Genomic DNA, 20,193 nt, shown 5'->3' with positions numbered 1-20,193 from the left:
TATTCTACAGAGGGAACAAAGGGCTCTAGTCACATAGGGGATTACAAAGGGAACGCCGTAGGGGGTATGGCCGGAAGGGGAGAATTACATACAATTTACTAGTAATTTCCCTTGTTAGGTCATAGCTAAACTCCAGTTTCCGCAGCTCTCCCATTTCTCGCCAAAATGGCCAAGTCCAGCGTTGTAAAATGGGAACGATTCAAGCAGGTCCAAAAATTGTCACTTAGGGGGTAATGTGAATTTTGATATTACTATATTAGGCATAGCTACTTCTATTAACTAGGGTCTATGAGTGCTACAATCAACTGAGCCTAGGCTATATACTATGCCTCTATAGTAGATTGGCACCTTCTTCTTCAGGCCTTGGCCAACAACTGTTCGGCCTGGCTGCTAAAGCCATCTAGTGGGGCTAGAACCACCCCATCAAACTTACCATCTTACCTACCCAACTCCATTATGGTACGCCGAAAGAGCATAGAAGCTCAAGAGCGTAATATTGCAATAGATCAAGCTATATTAGCTATTCATTCCAAACAATATAAGTCAGTGTATGTAGCTGCCAAAGCATTTGACCTCCCAGAACAATCTATCCGTTGTCGTATGAATGGAGGCCTCACACGCGTAGAAGCACATAAAAAACAACAACTATTATCAAAAACGCAAGAAGAAACACTCTTAAAGTGGATTAGAGAGCTAACAAGTAGCGGATATGCACCTAGCCACCGAATGTCATACTGACATTCGTTGCACTCAGTTTGCTATCAAACTCAAGAGCAAACTTAGAAATCTCCTCCTCAAACCTACAAGTCACCATACATATCTTGGCTTATCACACCAACAACAGAAGCAATACTACTCAACGATTGCTGCAAACTCTTCTACTACATCTGTTTATGCTACATACATCACGGCATATCATTTGGACACTCATTGAACAAGTTATTAAGAAAATCTCCTCCTTAAGGGGGTGGGCCAATACTACCACATGGCATATCTCTACCAACTAGAGGCCTAGGAACATGAACGATAGCTCTAGAAGCTTCTACAACCCTCTATGATTCATTACACGTCATCGCTCCTTAGTTACCCACAAGATTGGTTAAGTTATGACATAATTTGTCTATAGGTACTCTGACCTTGGACCTCCTTTTCACTTCCTATAGGCTAGGAACCCAAGAGATGGTTCTATGGGATTCTCTTACGTTCACTACATGATTAGCAAGCTAGTTGTGGGTCGCACTTGATTTCTAATACATTTACCAAGCCTGGTTAGTCATGGAAAGTCATGGAAAATGAGAGAACTACACTCCTTTGGCATAAATAGGATTGCCCTTTCCTTAAGAAAGGGCAAGCAGGCAATACAGTAAATCGACTAGCACATACTTCTACGTCTTTTCCAAGCTTCCAAGCATTGATCTTGTTATTCTCTGTTTTTGAAAAGTCAGTGAGGTGCTAACCTCTGACTTACCCCTGAGTTCTCAGACTCAACATTTGTTGCAACTTGTCTAAACCACTTCACCACATCATACACCTGATTGCTGCGTTGTGGAATAGTCTAAGCTACAACCCTTTGGCTCTGTTTCCTAAGACAGTGTGTTGTCTTAGTAATCCCTTCCTTGGGTGGCTAGATTCTCATATCTGGTGCACCCACCATTACACCGAATACTACGATAAATTGCAGAATAGGTTCGAGCAGACCATTGCCGGGTTTTTAATTTACACGACCAACTTCACAATCAACTTCACGAACAATTTCAACCTATACCACACCTTCCATTAGGACAAGATTGGGTTCCACGCTTTATTAAACGACATCCACATCTACAAGTACGACTAGGAAGATGAATTGAAGTGCAAAGGATGAGTGGAGATACAAAACAAGTCGTACAAGGGTGGTTTGACGCGTATAAGGAGCTTATAATGCGTCTAGACATCAAAGAATACAATGTGTATAACATGGATGAGATGGGATTCTCAATCGGAACAATGGAATCTACACGGATTATTATTGACTATACACTTCGTACACGTCATCAAGCACATCAAGGTCGACAAGAATGGGTTTCTGCAGTTGAGTGTATTTGCATGGACGGCACAACTATCAATCCTCTTATTATATTCAAAGACCAAAATCTACTACATAGTTGGATTTCACAAGATGTGATAAATAAGTGGCACTTCTCTGCAAATTCAAAAGGATGGACAAGCAATTTACATGGACTTGTGGCTCAAGCATGTATTTGAGCCTGCAACATGTGCAAAAGCAAATGGAGGACAACAACAACGCCTTCTTATTTGCGACGGCCATGACAGTCATATAAGTGGGAATTTCATTTCTCACTGTATACAAAATCGCATATCAATCCTTATATTACCGCCACATACTTCACATGTGTTACAGCCACTTGATGTTGCAATTTTTGGACCATTGAAAAAGAGGCTTACAACAGCTCTTTCACATTTAAATGAAGCACAACTCCTACATGTGAAAAAAGCAGAGTGGCTATCTGCATATATAACAGCAAGAGAGTTAGAATTTTCAACTCAAAATATCACTTCAGCATGGAGAGGAGCAGGACTACAACCATTTGAACCACGACGAATTATCCGTGAAGTGACACTTCAAGAAGTTATTGAAGTTGAACAACGGCCTCAAACACCACAATGACATGATATTTTTGATACTGTCTTTCAAAATAGTAGCCCACCTGACTTTACAACACTACGGAAAGCAAATACAGTACTCTCTGCTATTCTTGAAGCCCGTACAGTGTTAAACACACCTACAAAGCGATATATTCAAAAGTTAGCAGATGCAACAGAGCGACTAAATACACGCAATTTTCTACAACAACGTGATACTGACAATCTACGATCAATTGTTCAAGCTCGGAGAGTACAGCAAAAAGGCAAGCGAGCAATTTTAAAGGGTCATTTTCATATTTCTACAAGGGAATTGCAGCTACAGGTCGTTGAAGCAGAGGAGGCTACTCGACAGAAGTCAACAGCAACAGGTAGTAGAACTACAAACAAGGCTATAATTGAGCAAGGAGATGAAGAATCTATTGAAGAGGACTTAGGAGAAGTATCTAATTGTATTTTAATTGAGGATTAGAGTATATATTTCACGATGTTCCAACCCCACTACCGCCAGTACGCCACGACTTACGTTATGCAAATGTTGATATTCTTACCTCGAAAAACACTGTACGGCCTCTTGCGTTTTGCAGCTTCCTCGGGACAAGACCGGTCGTCGCTTTAGTATCCGATACCAAGATAGACGGCATGTTTTGCCACGATAGTCCAACGAATTTTGGACGGGCTCATGACCACAGAGGACGGAAAGCAAGAAGCCGTGTTGCGCATAATTCTAAAAACAGTCTTTTGTGCCAACGAGGAAACTGGGCTCAGGAATCGGACAATGATAAAACCGAACCCCGAAGCCAGGCATCAACTTTTCGGTTACTAGCTCCGGAAAAACTGACGAAAAGCGGCACCAGTTCTTGTAACCCGTTAGGGGTTTCCTGTTCAAAGTCTTTGATGGTCTAACGGTCATGATTTCCGCTTGTCATTCGACAAAGCGCGGGAGACCGGGGTTCGACTCCCCGTCAGAGAGTTCATTCTTCTCTGAGCTCATGGTTCAGAATGTTTTTTTTTGTTAAATTTTTTTTTTTTTGCCATTTGGCATTATTGGCTGGGTTTTATTTCATTCGGTACTTCATTATGTTCTATATCAAGCCTCAATCCCCCCTCTTGTAGTATAGTATCCTCTCTCTAGCCATTTAAATCTAGATCCTGCTTTATTCTAAAAACGGGAACATCCTCTTTCCATTTCCCCTCCACAGAACAGACCACCAGCTTGTATGTAGCCGTATTCATGCCAAGTAGATATGCGCAATATGACACACGTCCCTTATTTCTTATTTGGTAGGGTTCAGCGCTGCCAAACGCGCAGCTTGGCGTGGCTCAATGAACAGCGCAGTGGCCTCTGCCAGCACCACAGGCGTCTCTCCCTCGCCAACCAAGGTCTCAATGTGACCTTCCACCCATGCCTTCCTCCCCTCCGCCTTAATCGTCTTAGCTCGCAGTGCAACGAAGGTATCCGCCGGCGCCGGGCTGCGGTAGTTGATGTTCAAATTCGCAGTCATGCCGACCTTGTTCGGTAGGGCCTCGAAGCAACAGCGTGCCAGGCCCTCATCCAGCATGGTAGCAAGGAAACCACCATGAATGATGCCAGGGTGACCGCATAGATCACGGCCGAGGTATGAGATGGTGACCATAGACTTTCCGCCCTCCTCATTCCAGGCAAACGGCGGGACGACGACGCGGTTGGGGCCGGTCAGGGTTCCGCCCGTGAGGCTTTGCTCGCGCACTCCCTTGGGAATCTTCAGATGCGGTCTCGACTCTCTGTACTCCGGCTTGCTCCTGAGCTCGCGCGCGAGGTGGTGGTTGTTGATGAAGTCCTCAACTTCTTGGGCTTTCGCATCCTCGGGGGTGTATAACGACAGAGTCTCCTCGTCGGAGGGCACGTTGAGAAACTCTCTCGCCGTGGAGATTGCTGGTGCGGCCGCCATCAGGAAGCCCGCAGTGGTGAATCCGACTGCAAGTGCGGTGAAATAAAGTATTCGGAGCGGGAGTGATTTTTTGGCGGGGGCAGGTATGGATTCTAGCAGCTTTAATCAGTACAGCTTGTGAGCATTGGGGTGGAGGCAATTACCTGCAGCAGTTCTCCTATACGTTGTGTTTGTGAATGTACGGGAGCTCGAGTGAGGAAAGAAATTGGGTTTGGCAGCAGCGGGCTTTGCACTTAAGTGAGTCCTTGAGAGGCCCAACAATATCTTGTTCTGCCCACCGGGCAGTCGCATAATGGCCGACATTGGGACAAGCACGCTAGGCAGCACCAACAGAACGGAAGCCGGTGGTAAGAACTATTCCTAGCGATAGGATTGGCGGTAGAGTGGGTCGTTCTGTTGAAGAATTCGATATAGAACGTTGAGGCAAGGGGAAACCCGAATTGCGTGGCCAATATGCAGGGACGCGACGAAAGAGCCTCGGCTTGAGTGGTTAGAATCGGTCGGTGTGGCGGCGACTAACAGGCCGAGCGTCGGCGGCAAAAACTTTGCCGCTCCAACTTTGCCCAGGGGGTTGGAAATATGAAACTTCTGATAAGCACCAATTAAGATTATACCACAAGGTTACGACAGAAGAGTCTATTTCTGGATTCCGTCGGGTTTCGACAATAGGCTCCAATGTAGAAAACTATAGCTTCGTTAAATCAAAGCCCAGAATATTGTCTCAAGCATTATTGGAGCAAGAGCACATTGACATTTATATATATATCAAGGAGCATTAGAGAAATTCAAATTTTATCAAAGGAGATAGAGCGAAGCACAAATCACTCAAATGTTGAAACAAAAGGGAAGGTAGCCACTAAACCTACCATTGAAGCCACACAGGCTCACCCTTAGACAAGCTTAAGATTGCATTCCCTAATACTGTAAGGATGCCTCCTTACCTAGATACTCGAAGAACCTGCCTCAGAGCTGTTACGGTCACTACAAGCATGAAATTTGACTCGGTGTGGTTTCGAACCAGTAGAGGAGCACATAGCGAGTTACACTATAGTGGGGGACGGTAAGGGTCTAGGGTTCAGGGTCGATGCGGACCTGTTGCGGTGGAAGGTTCAGGGCTAGGGTTGGAATAACCGAGTCGGGCCCGTTTCGGGTAGTTAAGGAAACAGACTTAACGGGGTTCCCCCTTCATCTTTTTTGTATCCTTCATAGTAGACCTATAGGATAGCATCCGTTTAGCCTCCGACTCGCACTCTCATATGCTATTACTGTGAGCTGGGTGCCCTGTGTCCTTACAAATACCTATCATAGGAATTGCAAGAAGCTCAAGAGTTTCTCATCTAGAGGGAGCTATAGATAGCATTTAATGCCAGACACTTCACCTAAGAAGTGGAACAGATCCTATAGGCCGTGGCCCTCCTACAAGGACCAGCCTTAGAATGGATCTCTAATTACCTCGCCAACTACATGACCCATTAAACATCAGAAGGAAAATGCAACACCTAAGCCTGCTAAGGAACGAAGGAGATTTTTGTATCCTAGGCTGGATTCACTAGACAACTTAAAGCAAACTTTAGAGACATCGATGAATTATGGAATGCAGTCAGGGCACTATAGGCTCTTAGGCAGAGAGGGCTAGCAGTTGCATACACCACTGAGTTTCAACAGCATGTAACACTTACCAACTAGGGAGAAGAGGCTATCTTTGACCAATTCTACACAAGTCTAAAGGACCATGTAAAGGATGAAATCTCAAGGACCGACAAACCAGATGACCTTAGGGAGATGATCGAGTTGGCCTAGAAGATTAACAACCAGCACTATAAACGGCAACTTGAGAAGAAGGGGGGACCACCTAACCAACACTGGACTTAGAAGAGAAGACAAACAAAGAGGTATTGGCTCTAACCTATGGAACTCGACACTACTTTCAAGCCTAATGGCAAACCCCACAATCCTAACAAAGAGCAACAGCTTAAGGAACGGCTCTGCTTCAACTGCAACAAGCCTAGACACATGGCGCAAAATTGCAAGTAATCAAAGAAAGGGAACAGCAGATGAAAGTATAGCAAACAGCTTAATGCTACTTGGCAAGGCCAGGGCGGGTACAATCCCTACAAGGATAGCTATGTGCCATGTTATAGGGAGAAGAGATATAGAGCATTAGTGCCTAGGATCTCTAGGAATTCGACACGTCAAACAGAGAAGACAAGAGTGATGACTTCATAGCCATTGAAGTTAAAGAGCTCACTATGTTAAGTCAATACAATTGGTAACACGTGTAAATATCGTAAAAGTGAATATATTGTTATATTGAAATGCCAAGTATTATGTAATCCACCTATCTAATGTCTCCTAAACCAAGGAATTAAGCTGAATTGCCTCAATTTCACCCTCTAAGCGCTCTAATGCCCTGAGGTGATTGGCTTAGATAGCATCCTAACACTCCGTATACTCAATCAGAACTTTAAGGGCATTGCGAGCATTGGAGGCTGAATAAACAGCCTCTTCAGTCTTAGGCTCCTCTTCTTCCTCATCATTTTGAGTAGGATCACTAAGATGCTCATCCAAAATCTCCTGTAGTATACCCTCCTCATCTGTTGTAACTTCTGTATTGTTGATTTGCTCGTCGATAGGATTTAAAAAGTTTGAAATAGTCATTGAATCATGTATATTACCAGCTTGAATAACTTGTTTGTATAGTTTTAAAAATTCTGTTAGTGTGATTGAGGTTGGAAGAGTGATTAGAGTTGTAAGAAGTGTTGATTTTCGAAAGCAATTGTATGTAGTTGATTATAAAACTTGTTAATTCCAGCTTCGTAAGATCTAGCGAATTGAAAGTCGTAAGCTTGCTTGCTTAATCGGATCTAGATTCGAATTATAACATTCAAGCATAAAAGAGAACTATTGTCAATGGTAATAAGCTTTAAGAGATTGAATAATGCATTAAGAGGCTAGAATCGAGTGGTACTATTAGCTAGAAGCTAACAGATCCGAATATTAGGAGGTAGGGGACAAAGCTTAACACTAGATAAGTGTTTAGAAAAGTTGTCCATTATAAGAAGGACTTGTCAAGTAAAGCCAATATGTCGATAAAATGCTTAAAGCTAGTCGATCATAATTGTTGAATTCATCCAAGCCTTTTTATTCCACCTCTACTTAGCTCCTATTGTAGATATATTAATATTATGTAAAGATCGAGGTGTTTTTGCTTTGCTAATAATCTAGATTAGAAGCTGGTTAGATCTAGAAGCATTTGTATAAAGAGTAAGTGTAATTCGAGCTTTTTGCTTCTTTAATCTAGGTAATGATTGTGATGCTAGTCCCCGAGATGGCATCATCTTCTAGTAGAGCCTAGTTTCATCTATATTATAAATATTCTCCTCCTTAAACTCCCTAGCAATTGTCTAGAGCCCTTTTATCTCTTCTTCAACTAATTCCGGGATAGATACTGCTTTGCTATAACGTGTATGTATCTTAATATTATGTCATGATTTAAATCGTGTAAGCCAGCTAGAGCTAAAGTCAGGAACTAGCTAATCTACATACTATAGAAGCCTTCTCTAGATCTCCCTCGCCTTTTCTTAAAGTATATCACTAGATGTAAAGCTACCATGGCTATTAATTTGTCGCTGAAAGTCGTAGAGGATTTGTTCAAGTTGAGGCCATTAGCTAGTTCGATTTCGTTGTCTAGTTGTTGTCGAGTTGTTGAGATGTTTAAAGCAGTCACTAAGGCTATCTGATATTGTCGATTGACTGAGCCTATTATTGAATTCGTGAAGAAACCAGTTGATGCAGGCTTTCTAGGAGGGTTTCGGGTGCTGTTTGTGTGCCTAACGCCGAAGGGCACAGCACTGTTCGAGTGTAATCGTGTGTTTTCGAGGCATAATAGAGTTGGATAAGTCGATAATTGAAGGTCAGAGGTCAATATCGTGAATATCGAGAATTGAGTGCGAAAATCAATTGGTGCTGAAAAAATATCGACTTAGCGGTGTTATCGACTAATCCGACATCGTCTTGGCAAGAGTGGACTGTAGCTTTTAGAAGCATCAGTTACAAGCATTTGAGAAAAGTGCAAGTAAGACTCTCTTTAAAAAACAGCTACTAGGAGCAGTAAGGACCTTTAAGGAAGCTATGCTCTAGGAGACAGTCGACCCAGGAATTCCTGTGCTAAAGCCACCACCATACCAAGATGTTGCTAGGCCCCTGTAGCATGAGCAAACTATAGCGTGCATTTGCGTGGTGGGTTCACGCTTAAGGAGTAATCTTTGCTTCCTATGTATCCTATTCGTCCTTGTTTTAACTAACTAACACTTATACGAGCAACGGTCCATTAGTTCGGGTCGAGACGCATCACATAGCCCTGCTCATCTCGGTATAGCAAAGTGATTACTATAGTGACTTAAAAATGTTCTACATATTGTGGCTGCCCCTTTAAGAAGCCGATCGATGCCAAATTGTAGAGCTAGGGAAGATGTTTAATGTGTAACTAGGTCTGATGTCACCTGCGATTCCACCCTTAACTAGCCAGCATGCTGCGTGTTCCTTCGACAGAAGAAAGCTGATGCAAAATATTCAGCACTAGCCAATAACTCGCTTCATCCCATTCCGATGCATTGCATTAAGTCCACATGGCCACTAGCAGAAGCTGGTTTTTTTTAACCCTTGCTTAACACAATGCTAGAGAGCCCTATGTTAGCATGCCTCCTGCACTCTGTGATTTTTGGACAATGGGGTTACCAGCTCCTACCTGCTCAAATATCAAATATCAAATACCACTCTCAACCTTGCTGAATCGGGGCGAGCATGCATGTAGACATCCATCTACGATATCCCCTTAGTGGAATTTCCCACGGATCTTGTCAGTGTGAAGTTCTCAGAGAAATGCAGAGTTCCCACCTAGAGTGACTTTGGCTATTAAGTAAGGGCCTTGCCATCTAGGCTCAAGCTTATGGCTATGGTTGTTTTCCTGAGCGAGTCGGCGAAGAAGGACCAGGTCACCCTTCTTCATTTTCTGCTTCCGAGCAAATTCGGCTTGGGACTCTTGGGCTTGTTTTGCCTGGCGACGCAACCGAATGGCTGTCACAGCATCTCGCATTTCATCCAATTTAGCCATGCGGATAGCGACAGCAGACACATTCAGCTCTTGGTCAAAATGTGGCTGAAAATCAGGCTGGGTAATGATTTGGCAGCGAATTTCTTCATCAACTGACAAATCGCCTGGCGTGAAGCGCGGATTATATCCAAACAAAAGCTCAGCGGGAGACACGCCATAGACCGAAACCTTCTTGGTATTAATCATGTTGATTGCATGTGGGAGTAACTCATCCCAGACATTCAGAAGATCAGGCTGGACTTGCAGGATCTTGCGCAACACAGATACAACCATCTTGACAAACCGCTCCGACAAGCCAACTGATGCAGGGTGCGACTTAGGAGCGTGGACCATCTTGATGCCCTCCTTATCACAATAAGAATGTACTTCATCTGAGATGAAGTGTGCACCGTTATCGCAGTAGAAAGCGATTGGAGCACCGAAGGGCTGGACTATGCGTGTTTTGGCAAAGTGGACAGTGTTCGACGACTTTGCTGTCTTCGTTGGTTGACCGAGAAAGTATCGAGAAAAGTACTCAACACCAATGACAATATACTTGTTGCCGCTACGAGAAACGGGGAAAATCGGGCCAATGTAATCCATGCCGATCATATCAAATGGGAGCATTTCGAAGATCGGGGTCAGACCAACTGAGGGCTGTAAGGGCCCAACTGTCTGGCACACAGTGCAGGATTTGCAATATGTGTGAATGTCTTTCATTCTCGACGGCCAGATTACTTCCTGGTGGAGAATACCCATAGAGAAGTGCCCATGCACGTTATGCAAAGCTCGTAGTTCTGTTTCGACACCGTCTTTTTGGATGCACTGAGCACGCGATCCGTCTTTCTCACGATAGATAAGGCGGGGACCAGATGGCGAGTCCCAGAGCACAAATCTTACGGCAAGTCTCCGGAGGTTCCGCCGCTCAGATGTGGTCAACTCACAATGAAGGGGGAAGGCGTTGAGCACCTTATACTTCACAATGTCACCATACCACTCATCGTTGACCCAACCCAACCTTTCAGGATGTCCTGAGCGCCTAGTTGGGCTGGGTTAATTGGGGCGTAACCTACTGGCCATTTCGGCTGTGGCCGGAGTTCCATGGCAAGGACAGGAAGATCCATCTCTTCCTCAGATTCATAACCAAGGTCCCGACAGGAGAGGTACATGTTCACTAAATCCCGCGGCAACAAAGCAACTTTGTTGAATCGTGACAAGCCATCCGCTATAGCTAGTGTTCGCCCTGGCACATGGACTTATTCAAGATCAAAGCGGGAGAGATACAGTTGCCATCGACAAATGCGGCCATGTGGATCATCAGCTTTCAGGACAGACAAAAGCGCAGAGTGATCAGTGTAAACACGCACGGGAAACTTGCTCCCTTGGAGAAGCCAGCTGCACTCTTCAAGGGCCTTATAAACTGCAAATGCTTCCCTCTCGGTGGTATGCCACCGAGATTGTGCCTCTGTCAATTGGTAGGAGAGAAACATGATCTCGACACTGTCGATGATCTGATACAGGACGCCGCCGAGTCCCGTCTTCGAGGCGTTTGTCGCGAGATGATACTGGCGGTCCTCATCACCCGCGACCATGCAAGTTGTGCAGACTGCATCCTTCAATTGCTTGAACACTCGTGCATGTTGGGGAGTCCAGTTGAGAGAGATTGGAATCTTCTGACGGACGGTCTTCCCCGACTTGTCCTTTACAGTTCCGGCCTCAGTGATGATTGCGGTCTTGAGAATCCGAGAGAGGTCAGCGCGGCCAGGAATGTAAGTCTTTACGAATGGCAATGTGGCTAGGAAACGCTCTAAGTCTTGAGGCTCAGTTGGCTCTGGCCAGTTCGCGAACGCCTCGATTTTTGCTGCTGACGGACGAAGGCCATCTGGTGTTCGGGCACGTCCCAAGATCTTGATGTTGTTGCTCCCAAAAACAGCTTTCTTCGGATTCAACCGAATGTTCCCCCAGGCAAGTCTCAGAAAGTAATGCTGGTGCAAGAAGTCCACTAAGCTCGGTAATGAATCTGCCTCCCCACCATCATCGTCGACAAAGTGAGAAAAGGTTGCAACACCGGGCATGGCATCTGAAAGGGCTGGCTCAGGATTGGGGGTGGGGATTGGGCCAGTCAAAATGTCTTTGAGGCGCGCATATGTTCCTGGCGATCCTGTTACGCCCTGCCCCATTCTGCGATAACAAAACTGGCCGAGACTGGAAGTAAACGCTGTCTTATACTGGTCCACTCGAGTGATAGGAACAGCCCAGTAGCCATTACTCCCATCAGCTGTGAACATATAGCGCAAGAAGCTCTGGCTCATTATTCTCAATAGTGGCTCAATCCTCCTTGACGGGTAGTTACTTTTGATGGTGGCTGAGTTGAGCGGACTGTAATTGTGAGTCATCCTGAGAGCCCCGCTCGTCTTCTCAACAAACTGACATCGCGCAGCCCAAGGGCTCTCACAGCCCTGTATAATTACAGCCTCGAGGAGCTTTAGAAATTCCTCTTTCTGCCACCGTACTTCAGCGTCAGAGTATGTCTTCAAATTCGCCTTCTGCAGCTGCATGTGAGCATGTGTGGGGATTCGATGGACAACAAGATTACTCGGTGTTCCACCCACTCGCTTCGCTCGTAGGTGGCGACAGCAAGTTGTGCGTGCGACAGCAAGATGTGCGTACACCGCTATTTTGATATATAGAAAAAATAATAGTATTCTTCATAACGTAGTATCTACAATGCCTCAAAATAACGATCCTACTATGATTGCTCGCCTTAATGAGGCCCAACAGTTCTTCTTAAAACAACCAAGTACATATACAATTGCTTGGGTTGCAAATAAATTCAATGTCAACCGTGAGACACTCCGACGTCGTATTACGAGTACTACGTCTCCTCAATTACCCCACGGAGGTAGCAATCGAGTCTTATCTCAATCGCAAGAGACCGCGGTCTGTCAATTCATATACGACCAACTTGAGCGCGGGGTCCCTGCCAACCGATCTATGATACTACGGGCAGTTGCAGACTTACGACCTAATCGTACGATACCATCACAACGGTGGCTACAACGCTTTCTAAAAGCACACCCCGAATTTCATACAATTCACACGAAGACGTTAAATACACATCGGAAGCAAGCACAAAAGAAAGAGGTGTTTGAGGAATTCTTTCTCACATATAACGCCCTTATTACAAAACATAACATTAAGCCATATAATTTATGGAATGTTGATGAGACAGGCTATATGATTGGGTGTTATAAGTCTACGGCTGTTATTGTACCAATCGGTGTAAAGCAGTGGACTGTTGATAATCCTGAGAATCGGCTCTCTGTTACTGTAATTGAGGCAGTAAATGCAAGTGGTGCTGCACTTGCAGAAGCTATCATTATCCCTGGCAAACTTCATATGGATTCATGGTACAATGATGACCTTGAGCCAAATGCTCTCATTATTGTAAATGAGAGCGGGTATTCAAACGACGACATTGCAATCCAATACCTTATGCATTTTATCCAACTATCTGCAGAGCATATGGCACCAGATGATACTCGCCTCTTATTACTTGACGGCCATGACTCTCATAAAACAGAGCGCTTTCTTACATTAGCAGAAGAGCATAACATTGTTATTTGCTGCCTTCCTGCTCATACAACACATCTATTACAACCTCTTGATGTAGCGGTTTTTAAGCAGTGCAAACACTTTCATCAAAAGGCACTTGATCAAGCAGTACGTAGCTACGACTATGAGTATAAGCTACGTACGTTCCTTTCAGACCTCCCGCAAATCCGACGGCAATCTCTAACTGTCCGTACAATTCAATCTGGTTGGAGAAATACAGGACTATATCCATATAATCCTCCACTTGTAATTGACAAGATACAAGAGACTCGGAATCAAACACCTGATTATGAGCCATTTGCTTCATATAATATTATCTCAACACCGAAAACAACTATGCAAAGTGTGCAAGCGGTTGAACATTGGCAGAAGAGAGCAGAGGAAGCTTTCTCATCGCCTTCAAGAGAAGGGTTTCAATCATTTGCACGTGGAACTACAGTTGTTCTACACCGGGCAGAGCTCTATAAGACCGAGCTAGATATTATGACTCTACGTGCAGTAGAGCAGAAGGCAGCAAAGGCAAGGGCAGGGAAATCACTACAGAAAGGAGGGCAGTTATATGCATCAGATGCACGGAAAATGCGGGAAGAGAAGAAAGCAAAGTTGCAAGCAAAAGCAGACGCAAGAGCAGCAAGGGAATCGGACCAAGTAGTAAAGCAGCTACAAGCGCAAGCACGTAAAATCGAAATTGAAGAGCGTAAGGTTGAGAGGAAGCGGGTAGCAGAGCGGAAGAAGGAAGGGTTGAAATCAAAAGTGATCATTTTACGGTATAGTAAGGATCAAAGTGATAGTAGCAATAGTGGCAGTAGCGATAGTGATAGTAGTTCTATTGATTTTATGTTTTAATTATATAGTTATATAGTTGATATATAAGGCGTCTTTTTCTTCGTTTTATGTGTCGCACATCTTGCTGTCGCACGCACAACTTGCTGTCGCCACCTACGAGCGAAGCGAGTGGGTGGAACACCGAGTAGTGGCTGGAAGATCGCGCACATCCTCGACAAATAAATCGCGCCACGTGTAAAGTACTCTACCCAACAAATCCTAGTCTTCAATTGAAGTCACTAATTCTCCGAACAGCTGTGTCATACTGACATTCGTTGCACTCAGTTTGCTATCAAACTCAAGAGCAAACTTAGAAATTTTTTTCTCAAACCTACAAGTCACTATACATATTTTGGCTTGTCACACCAACAACAAGAGCAATACTACTCAACGATTGCTACAACCCTCTATGATTTATTACACGTCATTGCTCCTTAGTTACTGGGCTGATATGACCACATAGCATATCTCTACAACCCTCTATGATTCATTACATGACATCACTCCTTAGTTACTGGGCTAATACTACACATGACATATCTCTATCAACTAGAGGCCTAGGAACATGACCGATAGCTCCAAAAGCTTCTACAACCGTCTATAATTCATTACACGTCATCGCTCCTTAGTTACCCACAAGATTGGTTAAGTTATGACATAATTTGTCTATAGGGGTACTCTGACCTTGGACCTCCTTTCACTTCCTATAGGCTAGGAACCTAGGAGATGGTTCTATGGGATTCTCTTACATCGACTACAGTTACTAAGCCTGGTTAGTCATGGAAAGTCTTGGAAAATGAGAGAACTACACTCCTTTAGCATAAATAGGATTGCCCTTTCCTTAAGAAAGGGCAAGCAGACAATACAGTAAATCGACTATCACATACTTCCATATCTTTTCCAAGCTTCCAAGCATTGATCTTGTTACTCCTTGTTTCTGAAAAGTCAGTGAGGTGCTAACCTCTGACTTATCCCTGAGTTCTCAGACTCAACATTTGTTACAACTTGTCTAACATTTGTACAACTTGTCTAAACCACTCCACTACATCATACACCTGATTGCTGCATTGTGGAATAGTCTAAGCTACAACCCTTTGGCTCTGTTTCTTAAGACAGTGTGTTGTCTTAGTAAAACAATCCCCTTCCTTGGGTGGCTAGATTCTCACATCTGGTGCACCCACCATTACAGGATCAATCACTTTTCCCGACTGGTGCCTTTGTGTGAAGACCTACCACAGCTTCCTGCGTCCACCACTGCAACACTTGTAAGGGCTCGCACTTGTTCGTCAAGTGTCCTTCTTAGTGGTGAACACTGGCCACAATACTGTGATGCACTTCTTGTTGACTTGATTCTTGCTCTCTTGATCGGTTGTCTGATTCTCTGACAGCTCACACACTCATCTGCTCGTGAAGACTGGCCGTAACAGAAGCTTGTGTTCCTTTCTGACTCAACACTCGATTCTCTGCTTGGTGTTGTTGTTGACAAGTGATGGAGGTGGGCGAACTCTCCTTCTTGTCTTCTGCTCTTCTGATGTGGGTGGTGCCTTCTAGGTTTGGCACTGCTAACGAATCCCTTGCGCTGATTGATTTGCCAAATCTGGTGACCAATCATCACTCTCTGAATTCTCCACCTCCCTCGATTGATGCTTCTCACTTGTGGAAGCCGCACTCTGCTCTCTGGCGCACCTGCGGTAACTGATAACTCAACTTGCTGCTGAGTGTTACTGAATATGTGTCGTGATGGCCTCGCTGGCTTGTCTGATATTGGAGCCACTGATGACTCTCTGATCTGACCCTGTTTCAACTGCATATGGCTGATTTTCCGCGCACTCTTTGTCTTACTCTCGAACTGCGTTGCCTCACTGGTCGCAATCACCTTCTGGCTGGTCTTCGCTCTGATTTCCTTGCCGCGCTGAAGCACCTCTCTGGCTGAACGCGTCTCTTCGTTGACTGTCCAATCACCCCCCAAACCCTTGCTGCCCTATATCGGGCAAGACCCCCAAATGTAACGATTCTTACAAGGGTCTGGTGATTGATGATTCCTTGTCTGATGATCTACTCCAAAGACCGGCCATAAGTAGGCCTCCTCCATGTGATGCTCCTGATGACTAATCTATTTTCCGTAACGTACTTCATAAGCAAGTTGCGCATATATGCAAGTTGTGCACGCCCCCTCATTTTTGCATTTTACGGACGAATTACGCAATAACAAAATTAATTGATTATTATAGAACTACCCTAATTAGAAATTCCCCTCTGTAAGCACGTACGAGCTGTATGCTCAAGTGATCTGCAAATACTACACGTCCGTGGTGCACGCATTTGCGGCTGGGCTGGCTGGTCCGTAAACCCCTTTATAGGCTTTAAATTAGCTTCCTGTGATTGATTCAACCCTTCCTGAACTGTCAAAACACCCCCTTGAGCTATATAAGACCTCCTCTTTGCCTTCTTCTTCTTTTGTCTCTCATTTTCAGCCCGTAATTGTCTATTCTCGTCCACAAGAAGGACAGCGGAATGCATCGCTATCTGACAACCCTTTACGAGCTGGTTGAGTGCAAAATCTGTAGGACTTGGCAGACTCTGTGTACGCTGGCTGATATATCCCTTAATTGCCTGAGCTTGGAGCTCTAATTGATAGATATTGTGGGGTGTTTCAGGTACCCAAGGACCCTGGGTAGGGGAGGGGTTTGCGGGCGGGGTAGGGGTCCGTAACTGAGTATTAAGCTTCGAAAGCACCCGTTCTGGGTCAAAAGGAACAAGACCAGTTGCTGAGAACCCATTGCGGACCATATTTGTAGCCATAGACTTGTTACAGGCTGAAACGTAGGCTGTGAGGAAGTCTGGCTTGTCGATGTGATTAAGGCCCATGCGCATATACCCCTCGATTTGCTGTCCGTAAAAGCGTTTTAGAACTGCAAAACAGCTTACGTCTAACGGCTGTAAAAGGTGCGAGGAATGTGGAGGCATGCAAAGTGTAATAATCGAGTGCTCTGTGCAAAATAGGTCAAATGCGGGTGTAGAATGGCTTCCGTGTCCATCAAGGATTAGAAGACGATATACATCCTTCGTACAGTCCTTTGTATGTTTCTCGAAGACGTCTGTAAGCCACGCGAGAGCTAAAGAGTCGTCCGTCCACCCCTTATCACTTAGCGCAATTGTCCAATCTTGTGGGAGTATATCTGTGTACCAAGTTGAGATATGAACCTTTCCTTCAAAGATGACCATTGGTGGTAGGCTCCAGCCAGATGACGACACAGATTCAATAACCGTAACCCATTCGCGGTTCCCTGGTTGAATAGATACTGGACGGCTAGCTCTTTCAGAACCTGTAATAACCTTTGCGGTCGAAATTACGCCCATTTGGAAACCTGTCTCGTCGAAGTTATAGATATCCTCGTCTTGGATCCCATATTTTGCAACCGTATTTTGTACAAGCTGAAACCAGTCTCGAATAATTGTAGGATCTTCGCATTTAGCCTGTTGGTAATCCTATTTACGGTTGTACTTTGATTGGAGGGAGTCATGGCGCTGTACGAAGTTATGAACCCAGCACTTGCCAACCGTAAGAAGACTATCGCGGTCCATATTCGATCATTTTTGAAGGAGAAGATTCGCCATTTGCTGGATAGAGCTACTTCTAACAGGTAAGCCTTGTTCATCCATAGACAATATCCACTTAATAAGAGTTTCCTCCTCTGTGGATGAAAGTTTGGTATTTGCAGCTCGTAAACCTCTCCGCGCACATCCTCCCTTGACGCGATATCGAAGGGTTGAAGCTGGAATATCGTACGCGTCTGCGGCTACCCGTAAACTTGTAAAATAGCCATCTTTGTGCGCCTGAAGTGCAAGAGCAATTCGCCCCTCTTTATAGGTCGATTGAGCGTCCATTAGTTGAGATAAGTGGAATTAAAGGAATGTAGACACGTAAAAATGAGGGGGTGTGCGCAACTTGCATATATGCGCAACTTGCTTATGAAGTATGTTACACTAGAGTTTTTCAGCCGTAATTGCATGGCATGATTGCAAGTAGTAGTTTTAGTACTAGCGTAGTACTAGTGTAGAGTTAGTGTAGGGCTAATGCGGGGTCATGGAGGCATGGACTAATAGAGTAATATCATGCTGATCGATCGAATTCTCAGCTGACCATAACGGCGGTCTATAATCACTGTGGTCAAATGTGATAACTGGCTACCACAATCACCACTACTGCAACTACCACTGTTCCTTCACCTTCGTCTTTATCTTTGCCTTCGTCTTCACCTTCGTCTTCACCTTCATCTTCTCCTTCGTCTTCACCTTTGCCTTTGCCTTTGCCTTTGCCTTTGCCTTTGCCTTTGCCTTTGCCTTTGCCTTTGCCTTTGCCTTTGCCTTTGCCTTTGCCTTTGCCTTTGCCTTTGCCTTTGCCTTTGCCTTTGCCTTTGCCTTTGCCTTTGCCTTTGCCTTTGCCTTTGCCTTTGCCTTTGCCTTTGCCTTTGCCTTTGCCTTTGCCTTTGCCTTTGCCTTTGCCTTTGCCTTTGCCTTTGCCTTTGCCTTTGCCTTTGCCTTTGCCTTTGCCTTTGCCTTTGCCTTTGCCTTTGCCTTTGCCTTTGCCTTTGCCTTTGCCTTTGCCTTTGCCTTTGCCTTTGCCTTTGCCTTTGCCTTTGCCTTTGCCCCTTGATAGTATGGAGGAAGGCGATGATATCGTCGTTCTTGCTGCTATAGCAGCAGCGATACATTACCGCCGCTATCAACAACAGCGCAAGGAACAACGCCGTCGAACTGCTTTTGAGTATAAGCAGTTCGACTTCGACCTTGATTCCTGGGGTCCACATAAGACCCAACAAATACTATGGTAAGCCCCCCCCCCTTTTTATAATATCTTACTAACTATCTACAAGGTTTACCCGCGATGAGATTCGCTGACTCCTTCCTCTCTTCCGCTTCGAGGAAGTCGAATGGCGGCATGCAGTTCGCCCCTCACCTGAGACAGCCCTCTGCGTCATCCTTGCAAGGCTCGCATATCCTGGCTGGTGGATTACTTGCGTTGAGCTTTTCGGATGCTCCGCAAGCTGGCTGTCTACAGTCTTCAATGACGTGGTACTCTTCTTGTACCGCCGATTTGAAGACTGCCTTGCATGGCACCCCTTGCTGACTTATAGTCGGCTTCAGGGGTTTGCCACTGCTATTGAGGCACAAGGAGGAGGGGAGAGGATCTGGGGGTTCGTGGATGGCACCTTTCATGGGTTTTGCCATCCGCAAGACTACGTACGGCAGCGTGCCGTATACTCTGGCCATTCTCGACAGCATGGTCAGAAGTGGCAAGCTATCGTGGGACCAGACGGCATTGTCTGGTCTCTTATGGGTCCATGGATTGGACCCGTAAACGACTGGAGGATGTGGAAGGTCTCTGGAATAGAGAGACGCCTCCGCACCGTTATGGAGGTCAGCGTACACTTCTTGTGTACGGTGATCCTGCATATCGGGCTTTCTATGGGGTGCTATCGCCGTGGACACACCCCCTCTCCCGGCACGCTTTGCCTCCTGCAGAGAGAGCCTTTAACCAGAGGCTCTCTTCTGTCTGTATCGCTGTTGAGCATGTTTTTGGGCATACTCAACAGCTCTGGACTTATACAGCCTTCAGTAAAGGACTGAAGGCTGATGGGCAGCCGTTGGCAGCATACTTTGCTGTCGCCGTACTGCTTATGAATTGTTATACTTGTCTGCTTGGGAACCAGACAAGTCGAAGATTTGGAACTCCTCCACCAATGGTAGAGGAGTATTTAAATTATGCTATATAACTACAGGTAAGTCTCCTCCTCCTCGTCCTCCTCCTTGATCCTCCTATGCCCGCCTCCCCCTCTCCTCCCCCCCTTCAGCAACTGAAGAACCTCTGCTAACCCGTTTTCTAGTCCTTCCAACCGAGAGCGTACTTCAACTCGCTCTCGGTTTTCCTCCATATTGTCTGCCCTTGTGGCATATACAGAGACGAGCTGATGAAAATCAGCTTCGAATCGGGTTTCATGTGGCGCTTGTGGCGCACGGCTTGCACGGGTCGTTCGCGCTCAGGATCGGGATCAGTGACGGCTTTGAGCAAGAGGAGGATATATC

The 20,193-nt window shown here is 45.3% G+C and overlaps 2 protein-coding genes and 1 non-coding gene across 3 annotated transcripts; 1 reads left to right on the top strand and 2 right to left on the bottom strand.

The window, feature by feature from the left end:
• Positions 1-3,534: 3,534 nt before the first annotated feature.
• Positions 3,535-3,617, top strand: VC83_02560 (the record flags this gene model as incomplete). The annotated part of the gene is made up of 1 exon: positions 3,535-3,617. It is a non-coding gene; the product is annotated as a tRNA-Asp (tRNA).
• A 7-nt stretch (positions 3,618-3,624) lies between these two features.
• VC83_02559 (uncharacterized protein) lies at positions 3,625-5,097 on the bottom strand. The gene is made up of 2 exons (XM_024466220.1): positions 4,718-5,097; positions 3,625-4,666 (listed from the first exon to the last, which is right to left on the bottom strand). Exons 1-2 carry the CDS (start codon positions 4,875-4,877, stop codon positions 3,921-3,923), a joined length of 906 nt encoding a protein of 301 aa, XP_024326368.1. The 5' UTR covers positions 4,878-5,097; the 3' UTR covers positions 3,625-3,920.
• Positions 5,098-18,318: 13,221 nt separating this feature from the next.
• VC83_02558 (uncharacterized protein) lies at positions 18,319-19,563 on the bottom strand (the record flags this gene model as incomplete). Its single annotated transcript, XM_024466219.1, has 3 exons — positions 18,319-18,750; positions 18,820-18,904; positions 19,067-19,563. The coding sequence occupies 3 exons, from the start codon at positions 19,561-19,563 to the stop codon at positions 18,319-18,321; spliced, it is 1,014 nt and encodes a 337-aa protein (XP_024326369.1).
• Positions 19,564-20,193: the final 630 nt, after the last annotated feature.

Source organism: Pseudogymnoascus destructans (assembly GCF_001641265.1).
Source record: "Pseudogymnoascus destructans isolate 20631-21 unplaced genomic scaffold scaffold_5, whole genome shotgun sequence".
Classification (NCBI taxonomy): Eukaryota; Fungi; Ascomycota; class Leotiomycetes; order Thelebolales; family Thelebolaceae; genus Pseudogymnoascus; species Pseudogymnoascus destructans.
Note: the sequence above shows the minus strand (reverse complement) of the source record. Positions and strands in the feature narration are given on the sequence as shown.

Bases quoted from the DNA above. Each gene is read 5' to 3' on its own strand.
- VC83_02559 (XM_024466220.1), bottom strand. From the start codon at position 4,877: ATGTCGGCCATTATGCGACTGCCCGGTGGGCAGAACAAGATATTGTTG. The intron at 4,667-4,717 runs GTAATTGCCTCC...TAAAGCTGCTAG, and splicing joins GTATAGGAGAACTGCTGCAG to AATCCATACCTGCCCCCGCC.